Source organism: Scatophagus argus, chromosome 7 (assembly GCF_020382885.2).
Source record: "Scatophagus argus isolate fScaArg1 chromosome 7, fScaArg1.pri, whole genome shotgun sequence".
NCBI lineage: Eukaryota > Metazoa > Chordata > Actinopteri > Scatophagidae > Scatophagus > Scatophagus argus.
The window spans coordinates 14,690,357-14,705,379 of NC_058499.1; the positions used below are offsets into that span (position 1 = coordinate 14,690,357).

The 15,023-nt window shown below is 43.7% G+C and overlaps 2 protein-coding genes across 8 annotated transcripts; one reads left to right on the forward strand and one right to left on the reverse strand.

The window, feature by feature from the left end:
• Positions 1-120: 120 nt before the first annotated feature.
• rad52 (RAD52 homolog, DNA repair protein) lies at positions 121-5,663 on the reverse strand. 5 transcript variants are annotated; one of them, XM_046394573.1, is made up of 12 exons: positions 5,643-5,663; positions 3,574-3,661; positions 2,751-2,852; positions 2,288-2,381; positions 2,127-2,194; positions 1,872-1,990; positions 1,646-1,721; positions 1,330-1,553; positions 1,042-1,232; positions 798-878; positions 449-688; positions 121-366 (listed from the first exon to the last, which is right to left on the reverse strand). In XM_046394573.1, exons 2-12 carry the CDS (start codon positions 3,625-3,627, stop codon positions 305-307), a joined length of 1,311 nt encoding a protein of 436 aa, XP_046250529.1. In that variant the 5' UTR covers positions 3,628-3,661; positions 5,643-5,663; the 3' UTR covers positions 121-304. The 5 variants fall into 5 exon arrangements, with proteins under 5 accessions (XP_046250529.1, XP_046250528.1, XP_046250532.1 ...); XM_046394572.1 differs by lacking the exon at positions 5,643-5,663 and adding an exon at positions 3,941-4,100; XM_046394576.1 differs by lacking the exon at positions 3,574-3,661 and having other exon boundaries at positions 5,643-5,662.
• prr5a (proline rich 5a (renal)) lies at positions 3,673-14,559 on the forward strand. Of its 3 annotated transcripts, XM_046394569.1 has the most exons (12): positions 3,673-3,811; positions 5,701-6,009; positions 7,320-7,450; positions 9,491-9,616; positions 9,719-9,799; positions 10,306-10,354; positions 10,517-10,574; positions 10,668-10,759; positions 10,897-11,037; positions 12,192-12,327; positions 12,419-12,691; positions 12,791-14,559. In XM_046394569.1, exons 3-12 carry the CDS (start codon positions 7,320-7,322, stop codon positions 13,075-13,077), a joined length of 1,374 nt encoding a protein of 457 aa, XP_046250525.1. In that variant the 5' UTR covers positions 3,673-3,811; positions 5,701-6,009; the 3' UTR covers positions 13,078-14,559. The 3 variants fall into 3 exon arrangements, with proteins under 3 accessions (XP_046250525.1, XP_046250524.1, XP_046250523.1); XM_046394568.1 differs by lacking the exon at positions 5,701-6,009; XM_046394567.1 differs by lacking the exons at positions 3,673-3,811; positions 5,701-6,009 and adding an exon at positions 6,959-7,056.
• Positions 14,560-15,023: the final 464 nt, after the last annotated feature.

Below are 15,023 nucleotides of genomic sequence, written 5' to 3' on the forward strand. Positions count from 1 at the left end.
CATTTCAAATCCTTAACACCTCTGTTAAACATCTGACAATAAGTAAGAAAGTTTTTCAAAAAATACGTCCATAAGTTCTATACAGTTCTGCTGGATACAAATAAATACTGTATATACATATATCAATAAAATTCAGCTGACTTATTTATTTTGTACAAAACCAGGTACCATTTCTCCAAATATCAGACATAGCAGCAATTCATTGCAAAACGAACAAAATTACATGTATGCAATGAGACAAGTATAAAAATAAAATATCTGGATCGTAAACGTGGAGGAAGCCGTGGAACAGTGAGATAAAATCTCAGGTGTCCAGTCTGCGTTTCTTCATGTATTGTCCCTGCCTGTAGGGACTGAGGGCTTCACCTGTAAGGTTGAAAAATTAGACAAAGTTCAAAATTCAGGAAACAACACATTAACAGATCGGCGACTTTTCCTAAAACCTCACCTGGTCTCGCCTGGTGCTGGTTCTGATGTTGAGGTCTGGACTGAGCCCAGTCCTGTCCTCTGCTGTACGACGAGGCCCCGTCAGGAGGTCTGCCCGGGGCTCTCTGAGGGGTCTTACTGCGTGTCTGCATTTGGTGATTCCCAGGCGTGCTGGGCCTGTGCCCTCTGGACGGCGGGCCACCTACGGGGACGTCCAGCTCCTCAGTCCCATCCAGAATTAAATCCCAGAACTCGGGATCATCTGCAGGGACATAAAAACCAGATGATCTGAGTTAGGCTGGTGAATGGAAGCAGGTTTCTTCACTGCACAGTCTGAGTGTGTTGAGCCCTCTGGTGGTGACCTACAGCACCTGCCAAACACTCATCCCTGCCGCTGGGCTTTCCGAGTCCAGTCAAGGTGCCGTCACTGAACGCAGGTTCACCTTCGTGACCTAGAGGAATGGATATGCCAGAGGAAAAATACATTTATACTCCCAAAAGTTAACATTAAAGACCAACTCTGTAAGCCACTGGTCTCAAACCTGGAGGCCAAACATGGCTCGCGAGACAATTTATATGTCATGGTTTTCCCATTTTAACACATGAAGCCTTTACCTCCACCGGAACCTTGTCCAATCGCAACTTCGGTGTCCTCAGACTTGGTGTGATCCTGTTTCTGCTGCAGCCTCTTGGCTTCCATCTCTTCCCTGAACTTCTGTTGAAGCTGCTGCTGCCGGAGCTTTCTCAGCTGCTTGGGGTCTGTGTGCCCTTCAGAGCTGACAACATCCACAGAGTCCATGAGAGGTCTTAGAGGAAGAGACAAAGGAAACAGAGTGTTGACGCACAAGAGAAGAGTGAGTCTCTGTGAGATTAAAAACAGGAAAAAGACCCATGGTTGTTTACCTAGAGCTCACATTCTCACTCTGCCTGTCGGGAGCAGCAGGGGGAGTATAAACTTCTGAACAGTCGTGGTTCTGGTTGAGGACTCTGGGCTCCAGCGGCTTCCTGCCAGGACCAACCGAAGACGCAAGCTTTTCCTCCCGGACCAGACTGGTGTACCGGGCCTTCTCTACCGAAGGTTCACCATCAGAGCGCTTAGTCTGGGCCAAGTCTAGAGGAGGAGGAGGCTTTGTGCAGAAGAGAAGTGACAAGATTCATCATCCAAAGAGTGTCTGAATAAAAAATTACAAAAGCTAAAAGTACATACAATATATCTGACCTGTTTGGAGATCTTGTTAATGGCTAAGAGGTATTCTTTATCCAAGATGCAGTTTCCAAGAGCATTGCCAAAGCATCTCAACAAGACACAACACAGATAAATCAAATATCAGCAAAAGACTTTGAATGATCTTAAAACAAAACATATTTTAGAAAATGTATATGTTCTAAATTATTTTGTCTTCATATTTCAGACTGGTCAGATATAAAAATGCAAATCTTAGTACTTTAGTGCTCTCTTCATGCCATCAGTGACAGCTTCCTTTCGTGCTTTTTCCAGTGACAGAGCTTTAGACTTCAGTCCTTCACTGACTCCATAGCCGACATCCTCGTGAAACGACCCGTCCTGGAGGAAAAGCGCATGTCACACACAAATTCACATGGACATCGGACAAATTAATCTTGATCAGATTATCCATCATGTGAAAATACTGTTTAAGTTAAAATCAGTAGAGTCATATGAATGTGGTTATTTATCCAACCTTCAGCTGCACTTTGACAAACGCACTAACTCCAACATAAAACCTCCCATTGATGAGGTCGACAAAGTCTGCAAAATAGAAGTGTTTTGTTAGTCTAACTGTGTAGTGATGACTTGTCTTTAACAGGATCATCTGGCAATAGGAAGCTCTATGAGTCGTACCGACATTCTGCTGAGAGATGGAGTGAGACCATCCGTTGTATCCAAACATCTCATTAGCCAGGCTGATTACGCGATGCCCTTCAACATAGCACACCTGCAAGAGTCCATTCAAGAGCTGACATGAAAGAGAGAAGGAGAGAAAGGGAAAGAGAGAGAGCATGGGGGGCTGCGAGTGGGGTTTTGTCTGATTTGTTGAACTGAAAAATGTGCAATTTTGGGTAAAATTTCCTCCTTACTGCAACAAAAACTTACTGTTTCCACTTAAGGAAAAGTAAGAAAATTAAAAAAAAAAAAAAAATTGTATTACAGCGATTAAAATTTGTGCATTTGTGCAATACTGCCGTTATAAATTCACTGTCACCCCGCTCAAAGACACATGTGACTTTGCTTGCAACATTTCTGCAGTTCATACAAATCGGCGTCACAGCTGTAAACAAAGGCAGAGGGATAAACAAAGACTTGCCCTCTGTCCTCCTCCGGCCACTCTGGTACTGATGTACTCCGGTCCCAGCTTCTGTCGCAGAGCGTTGTGCACCGCCTGGTACTCCTCAGCTGTGTAGGTATACTGACAACACAGTCCAGTGAGGGGGGAAAACACACACACACACATGAACCACGATATAACAAAGGGATGGATGTTTTTTAGGAAATCCTGATTGATCCGTGATTGAATAACAATCACCCAGTCTTGTCACACCACGCTGTAAAACAGCATGTTGCTTCAGTACCAGAGCAGTCACACACGACTCGAATCCACAAAACCTTATTTTAAATTACGTTTCCGAGAATATCAAATGTGTATGTCAGGGTGAATCTGGAGAAACTCTCACACGGTGATGTGTGTTAGAAAGTTACAGCTGTAAAAAACATCAAATCCTGAGTTTAAATATTTCACTCAGTATAAACATTACATAGATTCAGTGATGCTGCCAGACAATGCTGAATCAGATGGTTTTTCCAACCTTAAAGCTAAATAAAGAAAATTAAATGAGACTAGATGATAAGGGTTGAAATTACTCTTGTTTATCACTTGTCATTTTTGGACCGTGGATGGCAGAAGTCAATCCCTGCATTAAACACTGAAAACACCTCTCTCTCCCTGTCGCTCACAGTTATGTGTAGGGTGTCCACCTTGATAGGGAAAACACAATGACAAGGATTTCCTTCATAATTTCAACATCTGTTACGTGACAGGAAGGCGACGTGAGACCGCTGCAGATGTGCTGCTAGTTAATTCACTCTGCACACCTGAGCCTCATTTCAGGTTATCCAAGTTATCCTCCCACCTGTCCGAAGCTCACGGGTGCAGAGCCGCTCCTCTCCTCGGCGTTACCGGACATGACTGCAGAGCTCGGCTATAGCTTGTTTAAGTCACTAAAATAAACATACATGTAAACAGTCAGTGCGGTTAGCTCGTCTGACTAACCTACCAAAAGGACATTTAAACACTCATGCTGGTAAAAGTTATTTTATTAAAAGCTGAGTGAACCCACAAGTGACTGCGAATTGATGCTAACGTTGAAGGTATGTTGCATTTATCTGCAGGTCAACCCTACAACTGATGCTGGCTTAAGTTAGCCGGCTAATATTACATTGTCTATGACTGTAAGCCGGTGTAAGTTTGTAAGCCCGTTCATATAGATCCAAACGCACCTGTTAAATTTCCTCAAAAGTGACTTCTGTGCTAACTGAGGTAGTCGGAGGAACATTTGCTACATTTTAGCTAAACGAAGCGACGAACATCTGAACTTCCCGCTCGGACAACCCGGAGGAGGAGTTTATGCTGCCTTCCGGTCCCGTTGGAAACTAAAGCTGTAATGTAACTGAAATGTCGGGATTATTTTGTGTTCAGTTTCTCATGAGGAATTTCATTCTTTATCAACAACACGAGTTAAGCATAGACAGTGTTTGCGTTGTACAGTCGGTCTGTTTTAATTTCACCCGATACGGTTAGGGGAATTATCCAGTCCTTCTTCGAGAAATGAAGCACTTCTCACAAGCTTTAGTTCACAACAATCCCAGTTGTTGCTGTTATTTTATAGAAACGTTGGGCTGCCTTGCTAATGCTAGGAGGTCAGTGTGGGACAAAGTGGCAGACGTGTTCGGGATGTGTATTTATTGAGTAAAAATAAAACGAAGAGGGCTCAGATAAAGTACATGTCAGTTTTGCCCCTTCATTCATTCTGCCACTTTCGCCCGATGTTAGCAGGTTAGCAGAAGGACAGTTAGCTCACCTCCCGCCTGCTTAACCGCCGAGGGTTTACTTCAGGGTCCTCAACAAATTACCGTTAATGAAAAGATACAATATACATTAACAACAATTTACCTGAATCAGTGAAAACGGCTGCACTTAATTTGTCTCCTGTAGCACTGAATCCATTAAATAAATAAATGCTGGCATGTTTTCCCCAGTATTTTTCATACGACATTAAAATGAATACCAGAAATGATTACCACACACATCAGGTCACATAGGGATGTCCCAGGTGTCCAGGGTAGTGATTCATGTGCAGCCGTCTCACAGGGCCAGAAAAGAGAATTTACGAGACAGTAAGTGAACATCACCTTTATGGCCTCGGAAGATGAAATGAAGATAACTGACGCATTTTTCTCCTCTGCTCTTACTTGGGACTGTCTGTGGATTCGTAACACTCTCAGCTGTTAATTTAGTTAAAATCTGTTTGTTTTTTTCACTTCACAAAATTGTGCAGTTAAAAATACTTACAGAATGAGTCTGAATTGTTCTCTTTTTGTCTATTGGTGCTGTACAGTGTTCATATTTCTCTTGCTCTTTTGAACAGATTCATTTTCACTACATGTTGTCATAATTTGGTGTTCGGATATTTGTGCACCTGGCAAAATGATATTAAAAAAGGCGAGTAATTCTCAGATATCAGGGAGGCAACTCAAATGTAGCCTCAGCTCTTATTGCGTGATTTTTACACCAGTGAAGTCACGAGACGCACTTATTTACATCAGGACCCATGGAAATAAGGGATTATCTGCAAAAAGCCTGCGCCTGCTGACAGATGGCAACACACCCGCTGTGTTAAACGGCATAGATTGGGGTCAGAGCTGGATACTATGCGTTTACCACCTCCCACTCTGTGCGTGAAAGCCACGCACACAGGAGGCCGAAGCAACGTGGCACATGCAGGCCTGTCTTCAGCAACAGCGTGTGCACACCTGTGCTGGACTCTTGTGCAATAGTGCAAACACAGTAGCCTATAGCTCTGTGTTTATTTGTGTGGGGGTTCAGGCTTTGTACGTCAACGTGTCTCTTAAAGTCTACGTTGTAATGCATGATGAATAAAGCGAACCGTTTCGTGCGTGACCAGTGCGTGAAGAAACTAACCTCATGCTTGTGTTGTTCTTCTCTCGCATCCCTGTGATTCCCCTCTTTTACCTACAAGCTGGAAACCACAAGGCGCGTGCACGTGCGGCTCGTGGCCGCGGCCAGGTTCGCTTTGCATCTCGTCAAAACAAAGCGGGGGCGAGCCAGAGAGGGAGCGAGAGAGCGAGCGAGCGGCGGTGCATGCTTCATGAATGAGTCCTCCGCCACCGCACCGCAGGTCGGACCCCTTTCATCCGCCTGCGCCCTGATACCCGTGTGGGTGCCCAGACCGGAGGGACCGTCAGAGGAGCCAGCCGCTGATGAGCCCGGACAGTAAGCTCATCAGCACCACATTATCGTTTCATCGCATCGGGAACAGCACGACAGGGTAAGTAAGGTACAATGAGTACAGGCTACAGTGGGCGGGCAGAGGCGCATGACATACGGCAACTTTGTGGCCATTATGATACAGTTTGTACCCATAGGTGGACTTTGTGATGCATCTGCGCCAGCCTGTGTGTGTTTAGGAGACAGTCACGTTGTTTACAGTGGCACCTTGCCTCATTTTCTCTTCCACACAGGTAGAAAAAAATAGAAAAACCTCCACGTACGCACGACTGGCTGTACATTCCTCCCTGTAGGATGGACTGTTGATTGCCTGTCTAGTCGATTGACGGGCTGTCTGCTGTCGAATAAACATGGCAAGGACAGCACAGCGGGGTGTGAATTGGCCAGACATGCAATGGAGACTAACAGAAATGAAAAGTGTGATCGATCGGACTGTGGTCGCCCCCATAAAACGACAAGGAGGGAGGGGGTTAACAAAAGCAGAAATGCCCAGACTGGCGTGGCATGGCATGTCGGGCAGACAGACTGTAGCCTGCCTCTGTGCCTCTGACTGAGATGTGATCCTACTCTAATGAAACCGCAGGCCAGCCCCCCCACCCCCCACCTGAAAACACGCAACAGTCACGGATTTTTATCAGTCGCTTGCAGGGTGGCAGTGGAGGAGGTTTGCGTTGTGTCTTTGTCTGAGGACTGACAGCCCAGACTGTTGTTCCCCCCTCTGACCAGGGGATGGTGCTTTACTATGTACAGTGTGTTTCTATGGGGAGACACCCAAATACACTACTGTAATGTCACACTCCAGGAGAGAGGATAATGGCTCCGTGGCTTTTACGGGAAAAAATCACACACACACACACACACACACACACACAGTCATACTGTACATGCTCACACACGCATCTCCTCTATCTTCTCTGATGTAATGCGTGTGTGACTGGTGGTGAGGTTGGGCGTAGGTTGAGCTGTGATTGCAAAACACTCTTCCTACGTGTTGAAATAACAGAAAAACAGAAAGCAGTCAGCTGATTTACCTCCATAGAGGAGGTCACAAATGTGTGGAGCGATTTTCTGCTGTGCCCCCGCCACCGTAAGTTTGACTTTAATTTGTCTTGTCCGTATGTTGTGGTGCTTCCATGTTCCCCGTGTCATTCATTGTGTCAGAGTAGAATTAGAGAAGTGTCGTGAGTGTGTCAGGGCCTCAGACATTTTTCGCTGACGTCTCACACACACAGCTGCTGTATGATCTTCTTGTGACCACTTGTGTACCTGTTACGCGCCTCTGATCATAGGTTTTGGCTTCATGTCACAGCTTAATCACCATTTCTCCATCATCTCCCCTCTCATGCTCAGATGCTCGATGGACTCCGGCGGAGGCACGCCTCCCGACCCTCCTCCCGACCCCTGTCACTCAACTTCAGCACCTTCTCGGCTCCTCCCCCGAGCCCGGACATGGACAGCAGCAGCGAGCATCCAATCAGGAGGTGAGGCTCAGTTCCTGGAATTAACATTTCACAACACAGAGCATCCTGCAAAGTGCATGAAATATTAATTAGCCTTCATAAAAAAAGAATCCCACCACCATCTCCCCCTCCAGAAGATTTCATTAAGCGGCTGAGCTTTGCTTGCAGCTCTCACATTGACCTTACAGTGATCCCCTGGTGGGATGCTTGATTGGCTCATTTCCTTGTGTGTGTGTACATCTCATCAGTTTGCACTCTTGCTTTACATGTTGTTTACATGTTACTGATGTCTGTGTTGTGTGTGGATGTGGGGTCTGTTGTTTACTGCTGTGCTGTCAGCAGAGAGTTTCTGGACTTTGTGGGTTCTCACTCATCATTTTGTTCTTATTTTATATTTTTATGTTTTACACTCATTGCAGTTCAGGGCGTTTTCACTTTTTCTGTGAAAGGAATTATTTGTTTAAAATCGTGGACGTGAGAATCATGTGTGGAGTTGGACCGACAAATTGACGGAGACAATATTATTATAGCTTATTGTAAATATATGGTATCAGTATGGTATCAGATATGTTTGAGGTAGTTTAGAAACTAAAAAACAAAAGAAAGTTATTTTTCAACTGCAGAGTGTATAGCTGGTATTTTTTTACATTTAAAAAAATGTAAAAAAAAGTTTTGAAAATAGGCGTCAAAATCAGAGCATTTTCTTCATGTTACCTGTAAACTTGGTTAATATCAGCTGATGTGTTGCGGTAAGATCTGTTTAAGTGAGTTTTAAACTTAACTTAAACCAGTTGGCTTAGCTTAGCATTAAGACTGGAATCGGGGGGGAAAAGTTAGCCTGGCTCCGTGTGAAGGTAATAAAATCTCAAAATCACAATTTCCAACCCATTTCCAGTCTTTATGCTAAGCTAAGTTAATCAAGTACTGGTTGAAGTTTCACAGTTAGTGTAACAATCTCGTCATCTAACTCTTGGCAGAGAAAGTCAGTGAGAGGATTTTCCTGAATTTCAAACAATTCCATTAACCCCTTAATAACCAGTGCTCTCATGCTGCGGCAAGAAGTTGTTCAGTTCCGAACAATTTCCAAAAATGCCAAACATGTCAGGTTGAATATTGGGAAATTTGTCCCAAAAACAAGACACACAGGATAATATTCAGTTTGTTGTTAGTCAGAAAAACATGGAATCCTGGTTTTGAATATCTCATTCAGGGCAGTCAGCTGTTGTGAACAGTCCAACAAGCTGATACACAACATATATGTGAAACGGTCAAACTGGGTAGAAAAAACATATTTTTTTCAACCGCGAAGCAATATAAAGGATGTGAAAAATAAGAAACTGGATGTTTAAACTAAATATCAACATTGCAGTGAGCTTCAGAGATCCTGTATCTGTCCGCCTTTTTTACTTTTGTTCTCTTGCGACAGCTGTGCTGAAAATGGGAGAGCAGGAAAACCTTCTTTATTGTCCCACATTGTGTCACTGCTTCCTATCCCTGTTGTTGTCAGTGAGCTGAACGACTTCCTCGTCCACCTCCTCGCCGTACAGTGACAAGGACAACAAAGTCCCTACTGCTTCGGCCTGCATTCCCTGCAGTTCCTCTGGCATTTGTGCTCTGCATAAATATTTGTTTGCATCAATGGTTGTATTGTGCTGAATGACAGGCACAGAAGGAGGAAGAGTATGCCCCCATCAGTGCATGTGCTATTGTTTTCTCCTCATATGAGACCTGGGGCAACGCGGTGGCCCACCTCCAGGCTTGGCTCCACCCATCCTGCTCTTAACGTGCTGCCCCTCTCTCACCACGCATCATTCTGTCCTACTTCTCTCCTCCTCCTCCTCTGTCACCGGCTGCTCTTTGTATTGTCATCGTGCTTTTTTCCCCTCTGCGTACTCTATCTGTCAGACTCACGCTGCTTGTGTTCCCTTCTCCCCTCCAGCTCTCTCCTCGTGTTTCTTCTCTGTGTCTCCGTCATCCCGTAGCCTGACCTTCTTTCTCTCCTGTCCAGTACTTAGTGCGTACTCTGTTTTCTCTCCACTTCCTCCATATCTTCCTCATGAGGACTCTGCACCGGCTGAAGTTGATGAGCTCCCCCAGCCTCAGTGAGCTGGGAAAGAGCGAAAAAAGTTCACCCGAGGACAGAGGGGAGAAGCAGAAGAGGGCAGGAGCCAACGCCACATGGAACAGGTACACCAAATACTGTGCAGAAAATGTAGTGGTTACAATGCATTTTAACCACGATAATCTGGACCAGTTTGTGTTTGTATGTGTGTGCGTGTTTTGTTGCAGCATCCACAACGCCGTCATAGCAGTCTTCCAGAAGAAGGGTTTGGCAGATAACGAGCTCTACGTCCTCAATGAGGGTGTCCGGTAAGTTTCGACAGCCACAAACACTCACACAGCAGAGAGAAAACATCCTTATTTTAGACTGTCGATGTCCTTTTGTGCTATAATTAGTAATACTGTCTGTCTTATGTTTGCTGACTGAACGTCTCCCTGTGAATGAGTTTGTTTGTGTGTGTAATATATTGTATGTTCGCCTGGGGAGTCATGTGGCTGTGCCAGATATCTCATTATCTTTCTCAACCAGACCCATCACTTCTATCACATCAGCCTCCATTATAGCCCAGTAAACATGTTTCCATGTACAGAAAAGCCACAAGGAGGCTGACAACACATTTCTTCAACTACACAGGAAGCTCTCAATTATAATACAGGATGAACAGGGCACTGGCAGATCGGTTTACATACTGTGGTTTTATTTTGTGTAATTGCACAGTCACATGAAACTGAATGCATGTTGTAAACACACAGAAATTCGAATATAGCTAATAATGGTTGGATACTATCCATCTTACGATCATCTGTTTCCTCAGACATCTTTTGAAGACGGAGCTGGGGTCCTTCTTCACTGAATACCTTCAGGTAACACAGGCAGATCGTTCAGATTCATGAAAACCACTCAGATATAAGACTTATTCTCATATATTGCAGCAGAAGACTTTTTACTATGGTTGTCACTCTGCTGTTGAGTTGTGACGTCTCCCATGTTTATACCTAATGGCATCTTTTCACTGTATTTCACAGAACCAGTTGCTCACAAAAGGCATGGTCATCCTCCGGGACAAAATAAGGTTCTACGAAGGTATGACCGGGGTTGGATAAGTGGTCTTTTGTTGTGGTCTATGGGAAGTTAAAATTTAATCACATCTCTGTTTTGGCTGTGTGATTGATGCAGGTCAGAAGTTACTTGACTCTCTGGCAGAGACCTGGGATTTCTTCTTCTGTGATGTTCTCTCGATGCTGCAGGCCATCTTCCATCCGGTTCAGGTACACAAGCATCTTCAGAGTCAGCTGGTTTTTGTCTTTGCTCCCCAAAGGACCAATGAACATAACTGCCAAGCCTTTCCCAAACGGTGGTCATTGTTGCTCAGCGCTGCTGTTTTCTGTGTCCTCGCTGTGTGCAGGGTAAAGAGCCCTCTGTCAGACAGCTAGCTCTGCTTCACTTCAGGAACACCATAGTCCTGAGTGTAAAGTTAGAGGACGCCTTGTCTCGACCCCGAGCCCGTGTGCCCCCCTCTGTCACACAGATGCTGCTTATTCTACAGGTAGGCCTGCAGGCACAGAGTCACTGTTTGTTTTTGAACTTGGCTCATGCTAATTTTCGACTGCTTCCAAGCACAGAAGGGTAAAGCACCATCACAGATGATCAACACCTGCCGATTGTTTTTATCTTCAGTACAGCTCATGTTTTGTATCTAAACATGAAAACACATTAGACTGAAACAGCAAAAAATACACACAAAACTAATATAGAAATTCTAATTTATTTACTTTTTTCTCGCATATCAAAGTGCCCAATTGAATAAAATAAATCTGACCTATTTTGTGAGCACTTTTGTATTGTTTTACAAACTAGCTTAATTGATTGACATGAATGGCAGGTCTGCATCTAATGAATCATCAATCATTATCAACTCACCTGGTGGGTTTTCTTTTTAAAATTTTAGTTACAAATGACCTCCATAAATTTCTCATAATCAAGTTTCAGATTGTATTTATGGGATTTTATTGTTTATTCCCATCCCTATTATTGTTTTATTGTATCTTCTTAGGGCGGCACGGTGGTGCAGTGGTTAGCACTGTCGCCTCATAGCAAAGGGTTCCAGGTTCGAATCCCGGTCTGGGCCCTTCTATGTGGAGTATGCATGTTCTCCCTGTGCCTGCGTGGGTTTTCTCCGGGTGCTCCGGCTTCCTCCCACAAAACCATTAGGTTAATTGGCTACTTTACATTGCCCCTAGGTGTGAGTGTGAGAGTGTGCAGTTGTCTGTCTTTGTGTGTTAGCCCTGTGATTGACTGGCGACCAGTCCAGGGTGTAACCCGCCTCTCGCCCGTAGTCAGCTGGGATAGGCTCCAGCTCCCCCGCGACCCTGATGGATAAGCGGTATAGAAAATGGATGGATGGATGTATCTTCTTAGCTTTATTACTGCTTAGTGCCTGAAATACAGTCATAAAAAACAAAATTGGTCAGTTTACACTAATGTCAGGCTGAGAAATGTACCAAATCCTCATATTTGAGAAACTGCATGAAGAAAATGTTTGATACTTTTATTTTATAAATGACTTATTTATAATTTTTCTTATGGTCTTGATTGCTTGAGGCTGGAGGGACAGCTTTATTTCAGACCATCAGAAACAATCTATGGTAGTTACTGGAGCCTTAAATTCACACTTTGATGCTGGTCTCCGTCTGCCTTTAGGGGGTCCATGAGTCGCGTGGTGTGAATGAGGATTACCTGAAGCTCGAGTCTCTGGTTCAAAAGGTTGTCTCTCCGTACCTGGGCACGCACGGGCTTTACTCTGGAGATGGTGCCGAGGCCCATTGCTCTGTTCTGGGTGAGACTGTGTGGGCATCATCCAAAACCCAGAGTAATAATAGCATGTGTCCGACAAGGAACATAAATTAATCATTTACCTTGCGTTTCAGAGAAGTGTTTGCCGTGGCCCAAGTCTGCAGATCAACCGTCCAAAAACCCTGTGGTACGTTCGAAAAGCTACAATATCCCTCTGCTGCTGACTCCGGTGGCTGAGTATGACCCAGATGCCAGCTCTGTTGGCAGTGGAGGAATTCGGCGCCACTCGGCCTGTGAGATTATATCATGCCTCGAGGAACAAGGACTGGCCTATGCTGGCCTGGCCTCAGGACCTGAACTGTCTGGCCCCTCCTCCAACAGGCTGTGTGTGGGCTCTCAGTTCAATGGTATGACACAAATTAAGTTTAAGTTATATTAAGTTATCATGACAAAACAAAAATCATAATGTAATAATCTATAATAATCCAGTACCCCCTCATTCACAGGTATTGTACAGGCAGGAGCGAGTGCCATGGACTTGCCCCTTTCTCCCTCCATCCTTCCCCTTCATTCCTCAGGAGCTCTCCACGGCACTGAGGCCACAACAACAATGACTGATCTCAGTAAAGGTGCATCCTCCACGCCGCCCAGTGAATCATCCAGCCCTGAAACCATCATCGGACAAGTGCTAGAGTCTGCAGACTCGGACTCAGATGGGATATTTATTGATTTCCCACCTCACTCCTCAGAGGCCATGGGGTACAGTCGCGAGAGCAGGCAGAGCACTGTGTAGCTATGGTTGACTCTAGGACCATAGCGCCCGCCCCAGTGTGTACGGTAATAATCTGTGAGAAAGATTAAAGAAACCTACATTTCATTAAAAGGGTACCATCTTCCTTTCTCACCGTAGTACGAGAGTTTCCATGACGAGTCCAAGTGCTTTCACTGGTGAGTGACAATCTCACACCTTTATCCAACAAAATACAAAGGAAATCCTAGAGGGACTGTTACTAAAAGACTCAGATGTTTTGCAAGGTTTTCAGCTTGTGGACAATGTAGTAGTGACTTTTATCCAAGCTGTCTGTCCTCAAACAAGTCAGATAATGTCAACTGATATTCTATATTTTGTATTGACAATAAATCCCATGAAAACCACACACCAAAATCAGCAATGAATTGATCCTAGTAACAAGTGTTACAGTTTACTAGCTAAACTGGTACATCTTACTCAACTGTGCTGCAGACCTCATCTTTTGTCAAAAAAAGAGGGGGGGGGACACATCAGTGAGCCACAAAGTTGCACTGACATGTTTCTTGGTTTGAATGAACCTTTGGATGATGGTTTGCACTCTAGTTTAGTTTGAGTCAATCCCACATACACCAACCTGCTGCCGTAAATACCTGTCAAGCTACGAATGTGTATTCATCTGCAGTTGAAAGTAGTATCAAACAAATGCACTATTTACCCGTTTAAGTAACTAATGCTAAAAACTGCAGTTCCCAGCTCTTTAAGGGGATCATTCAGTAGGTTTAATTAAGAGACTAACACATCGTTCGTTTTGGAACTTCATGAGACTACAAAGTTAAAATCACAAAAATTAACAAAATTTAAGTTTTGAGGTTTTCACACAGAAACAGATGGCTTTCAAAACCAACCATTTACATGGAAAAATGAGAGAGACCCAACATATTTCTCATGGGTTTGTTTTGTTTTCTATTTTATGTTTACATGTTGTTGTCTCCCTCCCGGCAGTAACACAGTAATGAGATCTTCTGCTCTCACTTTTGTACGACATCTTATGAAAATGTGGACTGTTGAATTGTTTTTATTGCCAGCGGTGGTTATGGACTTGTAATGCAAAATTCTCTTTTAGCAAACACCAGTGTGACAGCATTTGCTTTTCTGTATGAGCTCTGTACAGCAGGAGTTTGAGGACTATGACGATGTTTATTGTTTACATTTGTCAAAGACATGGATATTTTGGCTGAATGTCGTCCCACACACTGTATTTTGCACCGCCACTACCTTGTAAATAAAAGTGCATTTGTTGGTTTTTAGGACAGCTAAATAGTGTAAAGTGAGCTTTCACCTTTAAATGAATTGAGATTTTAATAAGGGCTTTTTAACTGAATCTTTTTCAAATGATGTTTTACCTCACGCGTTTTGTACTTTACTTTTTTTGACAATCTATGATGTCTACAGAGTTGTACTTTGTATTAATTTGTTATACTAGCCCAGTAAAAATTAAATAAATTTGAATAGTATTTAAAAAAACATGTTATCACCTTCTATGTCAAAATAATTGATTTATCATAAATAGAATATTTATCAATAGCTACACAGATGACTAATTATGATTGATTGAATGATTTTTCATACTTTATGTTCATTCTTGACCCTGGCAATAATTTTAGTTGTGCACAAAAGCTTTCCACACATCGTGGCCTTTGAAAATGGAAAATGGACTTTGTTCCATGGTCATGGGGAAGAAATCGAGCAAATGGACACTGAGTTAAGTTTTTTCTTTTGTCATATCCCCACCAGCTTGATAAAAAAAATCCGAACAAACTGTAGAGGGCATGAGATCCCCAGTTGCAGCAACAGCCCTACAGTTATCTATCAAAATAAAATACATCAGCCCATAATCTCATGCTTTTGTTTTGAAAATTGTTGCCGGAAGCCATGTAGATATCCATAAAAATAAAACACCACCCTTGATTAAAACGTACTTTTATTTT